The following is a 13,022-nucleotide window of genomic DNA, read 5'->3' as shown; positions in this document are numbered from 1 at the left end:
CCCAAAGTTGGCTGACACATCTCTTTTACTGGATACTGAACCCAGAGGGAACCTAGGAGTCACAGCTCAGCTCCCTGACTCCCCACCATAGCCACCATAGAGCCAATTACACTTTTATCACCTAAGGTCAGCAAAAATAACACTAGCGGCAGGGCATGGTGGGTCATGCCTGTAATCCCAGCATGTTGAGAGGCCGAGGCGGGCAGACCACTTGAGGTCAGGAGTTCAAGACCTGCCTGGCCAACATGGTGAAACTCCATCTCTTCTAAAAATATAAGAATCAGCCAGGTGTGGTGGAACACGCCTGTAGTTCCAGGTATTTGGGAGGTTGAGGCACCAGAATTGCTTGAACCAGGAAGCAGAGGTTGTGGTAAGTTGAGATCATGCCACTGCCCTCCAGCCTGGGCCACAGAGCAAGACTCCATCTCAAAGCAACAACAACAATAACAACAAAAACATTAGCAACCCAATCTTCCTAAGCCAGACCAAAATAAAGCCCTCAGGGCCAAGCAGAAGTGCCAATTATTAGTTCACAGGTTGGCACGTCTTCCATTCAGTTCTAAGTGTTTTGTATTTTGGTCCATATCAGATGCAGAATCACCTGGACATGAACTGCATACCTTTGTGCATTCCTGGCTCTCACTTCTTAGCACTCTCAATTGTTTAAAGAGGGAACACAGCCAGGGGGCAAGTACCACTTGGAATTTTCCTGTATCTTGTCCATCGTAGCCTATTATATAAACACTTGCAGAGCCTCCCTGAACATGATATGATTGGAAGATAGCTGAAAGGCTGGCAGACCCATCTCTAAAACAAGTATAGCATCCAGGCCACTATAAATAACATGCCTCATGGACTTCAGCTCTCCCAAATCACCATGTCTGTCTTGTTCATGATCCCCATCTGGCAGGACAGAATGATTCCTATCTTACAGGCAAGTCTTGCCCTCTTGCCTCTCTCTCAGTCTTGGAAAGCCTCCCTCTTGTCAGATCCATGGGTGGCATTTGATCTGTAGGAGTGGTCTACGCACCTTCCATACAAAATGATGGTGAAATTGCCCTGGAAAGGGCAGAGGGCACTCCCAGCATGCAGCTCTCCTCCGTTGTCAATCAGGATGTGCCGGGTTCGCAAAACAATTGGCTCATTGTGGTCTTTAATGACTAGCTTGCCTGAAGAGGTAGCATTGGGGGGAGGTTTAATAACACAGTGTTAAGGGTAAGGTTATATCAGAGCCAAGGGCAGACTCCCTAAGCAACCCCCATCTCACCGGGACAGGCAAAAAGGCACATCTTCCAAATATTTCTATGCTTGGTGTACTTACAAGTACAGTCATCCCTCAGTATCTGAAGGGAATTGGTTCCAGCACCTCCCACAGATACCAAACTCCATGAATGCTCCAGTTCCTGGTTCAAATGGCATAGTATTTGCATATTTGCATCTAACCTATGCATATCCTCCCATATACATGAAATCATCTCTAGATTGCTTATAATACCTCATTCAGTGTAAATACTGTATAAATCATTGTTAAACTGTATTTTTAGGAAATAATGACAAGAAAAAAAGTCTGTACATGTTCGGTACAGGTGCAAATTTTCTGGAATATTTTCAATCTGGGATTCGTTGAATTCATGAGCAGAACCCACAGATACAGAGGGCCGGCTGTAATTCCTTTTCTATGCTGTCTGCTTTACAATGTGTAAATAATGTCTGTCTGCTCAAATGCCATCACTGCATGTACTGCATTCAATGACCAGGCCTCTAAAGGTAAGATAAGCAGAATTACTCAAAACACCAATAAGGAGTTTCCTCTATAAATGCTCCTTTCACTAAGATTGGACCTCCGACAAGCCATTCCTAACAGCTCAGAACTGATGGTTATCTCAAACAACCAAATGCCAACATGAACCCAAATCATGTGATGTTTATTCTGTCCATCTGAGCTCATAGCAACCTGCATCCTATCTGCTAAGTTGTGGGGCAGTGGAGGGAAGAGGGAGCAGCAGAGAGAGATTGGCTTACCTCCCTCTGAGATGTGGATGGAATAGACTGTGGCAGAAGAGGTGAGCAGCAGTGTCTTGCCCTGGCTGATATGCACATGGTAGTCTTGGTCATGGCCAGGGTTCCAGGGTTGCAACTCAGGGCTCTGGTCAGGGCACCCAGCAGCCACTGCCAAGGACAGAGAGATGTCACTGTTCCCATCTACCAGCCTCACCAAGCAAGAATGCTACAGGCCAAAAGGGGGACTCCCATGCATCTTTAAGGCCCCTGCCTCTTCTCTGTTAGAGCTAAAAGAAAGACCTTAGAGAGCTGAGAAACCTCCTGACATAGGAGGCTGGAACCTTGGGGACCAGTCATATATTTTGCATGAATTCATCACATATCTGTGAATAAGTCACTTCCCTTTTCTGGGTTCAGTTTTCCCATTTGCAAAATAAAGGGTAGATAGATGGCTTCTCAGGACATTCCAAACTCTGAAGTTACGCGATGATTTACCTAGACTACTCAGATTTCAAGATATTCTGTCTTCTGGAAAGCAACATTTGAATAGCTAATAAAGCTCTTTCCCTTTCTGCATGAGAATTAGACCTTTGGTTAATTTTCTAGCTCTGTTCCCCTGGAAACCTGAGAAAGACAATATTATATAAATTGTTACCTAGCAACATTGTTTATAACAAAGTGACCCCTGATTGGTGAATGTCATCTAAACTGGGAGGAACTATAGTTTATATTTATACGTGGTGGAGATGTCACACTGTAGGCTTCCCTGAGTGTGGTGACTCTTAAAATGGAGTTGCTATGAGCTCCAGTGGGGCATGAGGCTTCTAAGACACAGTGGTCTCCACACTTGTCCAGTTACAGTCTTATTTCCTTTCACCTGAGCTGTCACCTGGAGAACCAAAGACAACAGCTTCTGGATGGCTGTCTGGAAGGCTGCCAGGACCACTCCCATGGAAGAGAGGAGCCTGATGCTGCTCTGATGGCATCTGTGTTTCCCATTCTATATTTTCCAAAGGAGCCTGATGACCAGTGTGACATGTGGTCACCTAATGAGTCTGATATGTTTAGTTGAGTCTAAAAAGACCTGGGGTGGGTATTGCAGAGGCACTTCTCCCTGACCTCTGTAGAAGCACAGGAAGAAGTCTCTATGTTCACATGGCTAACAAGGCTTGAGTGAAGAGGACTGGTGCTGTCACAGGGACTGGAACAATCTCCATCAATAGCATGGAAAATTCAGAGGCAAACAGGTGGGAAGAGACAATGGACAAAACAAGATGAAAATAAACTGGCTCTGAGAACAAGCCCCGGTGGCCTTCTTTTTTCTGTGACCAGAAGGGTGTGAAGTATGAAACAGTAGTTTTCAAAATAACCTAGAGTGGTGGTGAGGAGGCGGGAAGCTGACGTGCAGGTAAGCTCATGGCAGGGCAAGGTTTCAGATGAGAAACTCTGGGGCAGGTACTGGAAGGAATGGAAGCAAGCTCACAGGTCAGGCCCTGAAGAAGGGAGTCTAGGAGAGGCTGTGTCTCTCAAGCAAAGAGGGTGCCATGGACCCTGGGAGGAACTCTGGCTTCAGCGCATGATATGGTGGCTGTGTCCCCACCCAAATCTCAACCTGAATTGTAGCTCTCACAATTCTCATGTGTTTTGAGAGGGACCCAGTGGGATATAATTGAATCATGGGGGCGGTTTTCTCCATACTGTTCTCATGGTAGTGAATACATCTCAGGAAATCTGATGGTTTTATCAGGGGAATCACCTTTTACTTCATTCTCATTTCCTCTTGTCTGCTGCCATGTAAGATGTACCTTTCACCTTCTACCATGATTGTGAGGCCTCCCCACTCATGTGGAACTGTGAGTCCATTAAACCTCTTTCTCTTTATAAATTACCCAGCCTCGGGTATGTCTTTATCAGTAGCATGAAAACAGAGTAATACAATGCAATTACTGGCATGTCAGTTCTAAATGCTCCTTGATTTTTATTCAGCTATCTCCAGAGTAAGAGTGTCTGTCCCATATTTATATATGTCAAGGAAAACTCGAAGAAAGTTCCCCCTTCATCTGCACTCAAAAGCACCAGATACAGACCCCACACCCACACTGAATTGTCCTTTTTGCCCATCCAAAGGCAGCTACTGGCCCTTCTATTCTCTGCAAAGCGGAGTGTAGGCACTCAGTGTCCGCTGGCTGGATCTCATCCTCATCCCCACTTCCAGCCCCATAACAACCCTCCTCTAGGCTCCCTCTGCCTTGCTGTCAGCCCTAGCACAGGCTTTGGATCTCTTTCATTAAGAAAAGAATTTCATATTTTTTAGAGTTTCACCAAAGTAGCTCTTCCAGCTATTGTAAATATCAAGGGGCTCAAGCAGTGGCAACAAAAGGAAAAAATTTGGGAAGACGTGGGTTTGCTCATCAGTGGACTTTCCATTTTAATGTAAGAGCAGAGTTGCCAGTGGTGGGGTGGTCTCTCTGCAGTGATACTGAGGAGCCAAGGATGGTCTTGAGGGCTGGGCTGCGAAACCCACTGCTGGTTTTATCTCCAGACAGGGTCAGGTGCTTGGCTGGCTTCCAGTAGAGGCCAGTCAGAGGCCCCGGGCTGCCTTCCATCAAGTCCTGGACAAGAGTGTCAGGCTCCAAGGTGGTGAATTCCCAGCCATGTGGTGAACATATGTGGCCAGCTGAGGATCCCAGTGGTCCAGGCAAGGAGCCATGAGTATGCTGGAAGGAGCCATTGCAACTCCACTGGACAAAGCCTTGCAGCCTTGTAGTCCACATCTGCCAGGACAATCCTGACTGTCCTTTTCACTCTCCAAGTGCAGGAGTTTGCATAGACTTTGCATCTGGATTTGAAATTGGTCAGTCTGTGACCACACATCCCAGCTCTCCAGAAGCTCTGACACCACCGCTAAAGCACAGCAGGTGCAACATTGGCCTTGAATGGACACTCCTTTTTTGGAGCTGGACATTTTCCTCTCAGTGAAGGCCAGTGTCAGTGGCTTTTCATTTGTATGAATCAGAAAGTGTCTAAAGAGGGTCAGGGCTTTTGCTGAACTATCACCATGGCAACCACCCTCACTTTCCCAGGAGAGGCCACTAGAAGCGGGATTGAGAGGGAATGCAAGCCCGACCTACTTGGAGCATGAATAGCAAGGGTTGGCTTCTACATCCCTCTGACATCAGAGAAAAGCACAGGCCAGAGGGAACCAGAAGCTCAGCCCCTTTCCACATGGCTGATATGCAAACAGCAAGAAAGGTGCCAGGATGCGGGAAGAAATAATCAAGGGAAGTACCTGAGGGCTCCTCTCCAAGGTGGATCACCTTTAAGGTAAGTCACCCTAAAAGATGAACCCAAACCCAGTTCCTGGCACAGAGTCAATGCTCACTCTGTGTTTGTTAATTCAATAAATGAAAGAAGGATAAATGAATGAATTCAGGTAATATAGCCAGTTATTGCCTGGAAAGTTAAAATATGGACTACTGGCCAGGCATGGTGGCTCACACCTGTAATCCCAGCACATTGGGAAACCGAGGCTGGAGGACCCCTTGAGCCTGGGAGTTCGAGACTAGCCTGGACAACATAGTGGGACACTGTCTCTACTAAAAACTTCTAAAAACAGCCAGGCATAGTGGTGTGCATCTGTGGTCCCAGCTACTAGGGAGGCTGAGATGAGAGAATCTTTTGAGCCCAGGAGGTAGAGGTTGCAGTGAACCATGATCATATCACTGCATTCCAGCTTAGGCAACAGAGTGAGACCCTGTCTCAAGGAAAAAAAAAAAAAAAAAAAAAAAAGCTACTTGCTGTGTCCCCTAAGGATCAGAAATATTCTTCAAGAAATCACAGTGAAGGAATTTCACTAGTTATCAATTATTTTCTTCTATCAATGGGTAGAGAAAAACAAAATATAAATTTGATGTAAGGTTCTTTATTCTTATAGAAAAGCATCCAACTCAATGGACATAAAAATAGCATTAATAAAAGAGTAATCAAAGGTGATTATAATATTGTAGCACTAAACCCCCATCTGAAATTTAAAAATTGTCCCTGTCTCTCACTGTCTTCTGTCCCAAGTTTGGATGATCTGATCAGTGTTTCCTGTAGCCCAGGAAAACTTACCTTACACTTCTAGATGTTAACTGAAAATCACTTGAAGAAAAAGTTGACAATGTTGAGATAGAAAAATAGATCTAAACCTGGCTTAGAGTATCACAGCTGAAAAGTACTTTAATGTACCCAGATCCTAAGATACCAAAGCAGGAAGGGAGCATTAAGACCAGGTGGTCCAGACAGAGTTGGAAAGACATCTCTCAGATATGTGGGGTTTTATTTTTTTTTCAGCCTCTTAGAGTGGTTTTTACATTTTGAATTCATTGGTAACATTTAAAAACTAGGGAGATTTTACATAAAGCTCTAGATTTCTGGTTTCTCTGAAAAATTCAGATCCTGCAAAAGGGGATCCACCTTCCCACAGTAGTAATTGGCTAGAACTGAGAAAAGTGTTTCCCTACCTGGTCAACTTCACTCATTTGTATCAGGTACCTGGCTCCTGTAGGCACTGAGTTTGCAACCCCTGATTCTAGTCCAATCCCTTCATTTTGTGGATGATGAAACTGAAGCCCAGGATGAAATGTGCTGGGGACCAAGGAGTTTAGTAAGGTGGGGCCAAGGCCCAGGCACCCTGACCCACTCCTATGGCTCCTTCTCCTGGCTCCCCCAACAGCAGCCTTGCTCCAGTGAGGGGCCGTGCCTTCCATGCTGAGATACAGAGGTCCATCTGTTTGCAGTGCTCACCTGTGGATGTGGCCCCAGGGAAGCAGGTCAGTGTAAGCCAGCTGATTGTCAGCATAGCCTTGAAGGAGAAGTCCTGCCTCCCAGCAGCTCCCATCCTGGCAGCGTGCTCCCTGAAAGAGAAGCACACAGAGTCAGACATGCAGCCTTGGCAGGCTGGAATCAGTACACAGGGCTGACACGGAGACAGGCAGCGCCAGAATGTGCACACTCCAGCCAGCCCACACTCCAGTGCAGCGTCCTCACCAGTGGCTTCCCCAGCTGCCACAGCTCAAGGCTGGGCAGACTGGGGCATGAAAACCCTACCGTTGTCCTGCCTGTGTCCTGCAGCTCAGAGACCGAATGATAGATGGAATTTCATCCTTGGCACTCAAAACTCCCTCCCCTCCAGAATGAAGCTTTTTTCTTAAGTTAAGAAACAGAGCAGAACAAAAATATTCCCACTAAACATGAGCTGGGTATTAGATTCCACCAACTTGCTGTGTGATCTCAGATGATCTGTTTAATCTCTCTGGATCTCAGTTTTCTAACCTTTAAAATGAGGGTGTGGACTGGATGATTTCTAACCTTTACGTTATCAGTCTATGCTTCTAATCCAGCCTTGGATATTAATATTGAAAACATAAATATAGATGCCTGCATGTTATAAACCCTCTTCTTATCTATCTAGGAGGAAGATGTGGCAAAGATAGCTAATTGTCCCCAATATTCATTTTCTTCTCCTTCCTCAGTAGCAGAATCCCTGGTTTTTATCTGAGCACACGGCTACCTAGAATAAAGATTACATTCCTTAGTCTCCCTTGCATTAGTTGTGGCCTTGGAATTCAGCTCTGGCCAATATAGCAGAAGTATAGTGTCTGAATTCCAGGAAACTCCCTTGAAGGAAGGACAGAAAGACTTTCTTCTCTCCCTTCTCCTTCCTGCTAGCTGGAAGGAAGATGTGATGGCTGGGTTTTCAGCAGCTATCTTGGGCCATATAGTAGCAGCCATGCATGCACTGAGGATGCCAATGCAAGCGGAGAGAAAACTTAGGTCCCGACCCTGTGTAGAATGAAAACAGCCCTAGATGATGGACTCATTTTATTGAGAGAGAATTAAACTATTTTATTTTATTTTATTTTGTTTTATTAAGACAGAGTTTTGCTCTGTCACCCAGGCTAGAGTGTAGTGGCAGGATCTCGGCTCACTGCAACCCCCACCTCCTGGATTCAAGCAATTCTCTTGCCTCAGCCTCGCCAGTAGTCGGGATTGCAGGCATGCACCACCACACCTGGCTAATTTCTGTATTTTTAATAGAGACAGCGTTTCACCATGTTGGCCAGGTTGGTCTCAAACTCCTGACCTCAAGTGATCGAAAAGTGTTGGGATTAAAGGTGTAAGCCACCATCTCTGGCCTGAATTAAACTTCTAGTTTATTAAACTTCGATTTTATTTAAGCCACTGTTATTTTTTTCACTTTTACTCATATAGAAGTTTACTATGGGAATCTGTCTAGGTAAACCTCAAGACAGGAACTTAATAAAGGAAAAGATGTGAGATTTCCTTTTCAGGCTATAATATCACTCGGAGAGATGTCTTTGTTCAAGTCCCCTGTAGCACACACAGAGAACTTAGATGAGCTTTGGGGGTGGCCAGCTGCAGCTTCTATGCCATCTCCCCAATTCCTCCTATGAATATGACTGTAGTTGTGCCCAGGAACAAACAGATACTCTCCCACACTGAGAAAAGGGCCCAAATCTATCTCACCCAGCCCAGGCTCCTCCCTTTGAACAAGCTCAGTGAAAAATCTGATCACTCCTGACCTTTCGGTTCAAAGTGAAGCTCTTTGTGCGAGTTCAGTGAGTTGGGACAGCCAAGGGGTCTGAAAGGAGAACACTGGGCCTTCTGCCTGGTACCTCCCACACAGGTGTGCTTGGGAGGCCGGGGGAGGGAGGAAACGATACTCCCAGAATCAATGCTGGCCGTGTCCTCTTAACAGCCACCCTGCCTGGCCCAAGCCTGCTTTGTGGAGAACAACAGGGCCCATTCTAGTCGCTTCAGCCAGATTGCTGAAGTCACGCATCACAGCATCTGGGAATGGCTCCTTTCCCATGGCCCCCAGAAGAGGAGTGCTCCATTTTATGCTCCTTGCAATAGAAAGAAGGGGACCCCAGGAATAGGAGCATTTTATGGTCCCCAGAGAAAAGCCAGAACCCTGGTTTCAGATCTCTACCAGTTTAGAAAAACCAAAGGTATTAATAGTTTGCTGTCTGCTGCCAAAGGGCCCCAAATCATCATGGCTTCAGAAGAGCCCTTCCTTGGTAAAGGAAGATGACAGACAGCAAGGTTGGAGGTGGCAGGGTATGGGAGGTAGGTTGGGTGGGGGTATCCCTCCTGCCCTAACTTGTTGGGTGACCCTCATTAAGACATTTCTTTCTGTGGACCTCAGACTTCCCAGGTACCAAGTGGGGAGGTTGGTGACATGGACATTGAATGTCTGATGTCTTCTAATTATATCACAGGTGATTTCAAAGACCAAAAAATAGTCACTTTCTGGATAAATGCAAAAATAATTCCACATGGAGGAATAATGCTCAACCTCCTTTTCCTAACATTTGTGAGACCTTCTGCTATGTCTCAGAGCCAGCTGTCTAAGCCACTGGGGGCAGAGAGATTGCCCTGCCCAAAGAGGCTAATCCCACATTGCTGAGCAAGGGGTCATCCGTGCTTTCTTGCCCCTGAGTAGCTTCCAGTGCCTGAAGACACATGTCCAGAGAAACATTCTGTTGAAGTGAATCCTAAAAGATGCCCAAATTTCTCTTGGGAATTCTTTCACCAAGGGAGGACAGCATTCTCCATTGGCCATTAAAAGCTTTCTGGCAACAAGAACTGGGATTCCACTTCTTAGCTGGCAAGATAGTCTTGAAACAGTTCCCAGCTGTTGAAGGCCTCAGAAGAGCGCACGTTAGCTAACAATGCTGGAAGTCTCTGCAGGAAGCTGTTAGCTGGAGACTGGTTGACCGCTGTCCTCACTGGGTTAGAGGGCTGCTCAGAGATCGAGCCATGAGGACCTGAGCTTGCCTGTCCCTTCAAGGGTGCAGCAAACTCCTTCAGCAGAGCCTGTGCAGAAGAAAATGCAGGCACCCATTTCCGAAAGCCAGCACTTTGGGATACTCCACAAGTCTTCACAATAACAAGCTAAAATTTTCCAGAAGTACGGCTGCCCCCAGATCCAACTGCTACTCAGTCCCCATGGTTGCTGGGCCTCACTGGGTCAAGAGATACAAGAGCAAAAACAGGGCCAGGAGGCGTTGCTTGCTGGTGTCGCTCTCTGCTCCTCACTGCCATTGCTCACCGGGCACCTGAGTCTCTGCTCTCCCTTCAGGTAGCCCTAGCCCCAGCTGCACCGGAGTCCAGGCTTTGTCACCTGCAGAGCAAGGGGAGACAGGGGAAGAGAAACCAAGTGTTACAGGAGCCTCCAGAGAGGCTGCAGAGCAATGGCACTCCCATGGCATCCTCAACCTTATGCGGACGAGGATTCCTGCTGTCCAGAGAGGCTATGGAAGCTAGGATCTTTTCTAGGGATTATTGGAAGAAGAGGGAGCAGGAGGTAAGAGGAAGGGCCAGTTTAAGCTCTGAGGCAGGAGGCGAGATGAGACCTGCAGGGTGACCTGGAAGTTCCTGAGATAAGATAGCAGAGGGACAGCCATCCCCATCCCTACCCACACTGCATGAGGTGATTCTTACTTTAAGCCAACCTAGGCAAGGTTCAGCTCAGTGACTAGCAGGACAGTGGGGTAGCCAGGAGCAGGGGCTCCAGAGTCTTCAATCCCAGCCATGCAGCTCACATGGAGGGTGCCATCTGGCCACTTGTACCCCATTTAAAAGTCTGTAACGCTGAGATGATGCACTGTAAATTCCAGGGTCAACGTGAGAATCAAAAGAGGCACTGTGCCCCGTGGTCAGTGCTCAAGCCATGAGGGCTCTTGGCATCAAGGACAGTCTGTGGCATGAGAGAAGAGATGGGAGATGGGACCTGAAAATCTGGGTTTGAATTCCAACCCTGGCTCTCATCAGCTGTGTGACCTCCGGCAGCCCATTCAATCTCTCTGTGCCTTATCATTGTGAACATGGGAATAACACTACTGATAACCAGGGGTTATTGTTGTGAGGGTCAACTGAGATTTGCTAACTTGAAAAATGTCAACTTATATATATCACTGGTCTCGGGAGTAGGAGTTTTGAGAGGTACAGAGAGGAATCGGATGTGAATCCTGCCTCTCGAGTATCTTACTGGCAAGAGGAGAGAGAGGCAAGTACACAAGGAACTACACTCCCAAATGGCAAGCTGCTATCTTCTTAGGCAAAGGAAGATAAAGAGATGGTACCATTGACAGGATAGCACAATCTAGAGAGTCACTCTTTGCTTCACTTAGCGAAGTTCAAGGGAAATATTTTACTTGAGCCTAATGACTCTGAACACTTCCCTTAAAATGACATATGAGAATATAGGTCACTTTTTCTCCTGTTGAGAGGTGGCAGGCTTTGGAACCAACCACACCCTTGTGAATTCTCTTGGGCACAGTTTTGTTTATCCTTATATGTCACTTAATGGTTATGTATCTGTTACAGGCTGAACTGTGCACTCCACAAATCCATATGTGGAAATGTTAACCCCCAATACCTCAGAATGTGACTGTATTTGGAGACAGGACCTTTAAAGACGTAAATAAGGTAAAATGAGGTCATATGGGTGGGGCCCTAATCTAGTATGACCGGTGTCCTCATAGGAAGAGGAGACTAGGACGCAGACATAGAGGAGAGACCATGTAAAGAGACAGGGAGAAGACAGCCACCTACGTGCCAAGGAGAGAGGTGGTTTCAGAAGAAACCAACCCTCCTGACACCTCAATCTCAGACTTCTAGCCTCCAGAACTGTGAGCAAATACATTTCTGCTGCTGAATTCACCCAGTCCATGCTACTTTGTTATGGCAGCCCTAGCAAACTAATGCGGCATCCTTGAGTAAATTACCTAGTTTTTCTGAAGCTCACAGGTTTCTCATCTGTCATAACAACAGTAATAATTGAAGCAAACACTACCAGGGCCCTGTTAGGTGCAAGGCACTGCTTTATGCACTTTTCACATATTGACTAATTTACTACCTCAAAGCAACACTCTGAGCTGGGTATCATTATTATCTCTAGTTTATGGATGGGGAAACTGAGGCACAAAGTATATAACTTGCCCAAGGTCACACAGGAAGTAGATGACAAACTTCAAAGCCTGCCTTTCTTCTCCAGAAGTTGTGCTTCTAAGGATTCAATCATTTGCAGCATAATCTCAGGATCTCGGAATATAGGTGCTGGTAGGAATATGAGAGATTATACAGCCAGCACTTTTCAATCTTCAGTGTGCACCTATGTTTCCCCAGGAAACTTGCTAAGAAATGCGGATTCTGATTCTGTAGGTCTTTCGAAGAAATGCAGATTCTGATTCTGTAGGTCTTTCGAAGAAATGCAGATTCTGATTCTGTAAGTCTTGCTGAGAAATGCAGATTCTGATTCTGTAGGTCTGGAGTGGGGGCTGAGGTTCTGCCGAGGGTCACAGAACTAGTAGGTGGCTTAGTCAGGATTTGAACCCAGGTGGTCTGGCTCCAGAACCCACATTCTATAAAATGGGAACAATAACACCACTCCCTGCTTATCTCTCACCCAGGTTTACTGGAAAGAGTAAATGCTTGATTTGAGCCATTTCTCTGCCCTGGTAGACAAAATAGTGATCTTGAAATCAAGCCTGGGTGAGCTTGGGGGAAGGTGGGCAAGAATCTCCCTCCAGCTCTCTTGTGGTCAGGGAAGCTTTTACGTTTCCCCCTTCCTTTGTGACCTAGTCACATGTTCATAGATTCTTAAATTCATGCCATGACTCCTGGAGGACTGGATCACCTGCACAGGGTCCACTAAGATTCTTTTCTGGCTAAGGACACAAAAGTCTATCTTTGTGGACACCAGAAATCATGGAAACAGGAAAGCAGAGCTCAGAGATCTTGTTCCCACAGGACAGAAATCTTCCCTGACAAATTGTGATGCAGAAACCCTTCTCTGACATTGCCCAGTAAGAGCCCTGTCTTCCTCTCCTGGGTCAGGTAAGGGGCAGCCAAACACCGCCTCCCGCCCCACTGTCTCCGTCTGCCACTCGTTCCTCCCCAGGCCCAGCTCTCTCCTGACAGAGAAATGCATCTCTCTGGTCACCTGGTCC

At 46.5% G+C, this 13,022-nt stretch overlaps 1 protein-coding gene across 3 annotated transcripts in view; it reads right to left on the bottom strand.

Moving 5' to 3' along the window:
• The window catches only part of CEMIP (cell migration inducing hyaluronidase 1), a 173,364-nt gene that overhangs the window by 71,831 nt on the left and 88,511 nt on the right, over nt 1-13,022 (bottom strand). The window contains exons 2-5 of one of the 3 annotated variants that reach the window (XM_025390719.1): nt 7,033-7,191; nt 6,790-6,899; nt 2,023-2,169; nt 1,031-1,169 (exon numbers count right to left, since the gene is read on the bottom strand). In XM_025390719.1, coding sequence (XP_025246504.1) covers nt 1,031-1,169; nt 2,023-2,169; nt 6,790-6,883 — 380 coding nt within the window. In that variant the 5' untranslated portion in view covers nt 6,884-6,899; nt 7,033-7,191. The remainder of the gene's footprint in view (nt 1-1,030; nt 1,170-2,022; nt 2,170-6,789; nt 6,900-7,032; nt 7,192-13,022) is intronic. The other 2 variants (XM_025390720.1, XM_025390718.1) reach the window with 2 other exon arrangements.

The sequence above is a fragment of the Theropithecus gelada genome, chromosome 7a (assembly GCF_003255815.1).
Source record: "Theropithecus gelada isolate Dixy chromosome 7a, Tgel_1.0, whole genome shotgun sequence".
NCBI lineage: Eukaryota > Metazoa > Chordata > Mammalia > Primates > Cercopithecidae > Theropithecus > Theropithecus gelada.
This window is presented reverse-complemented; position numbering and strand designations above follow the sequence as displayed.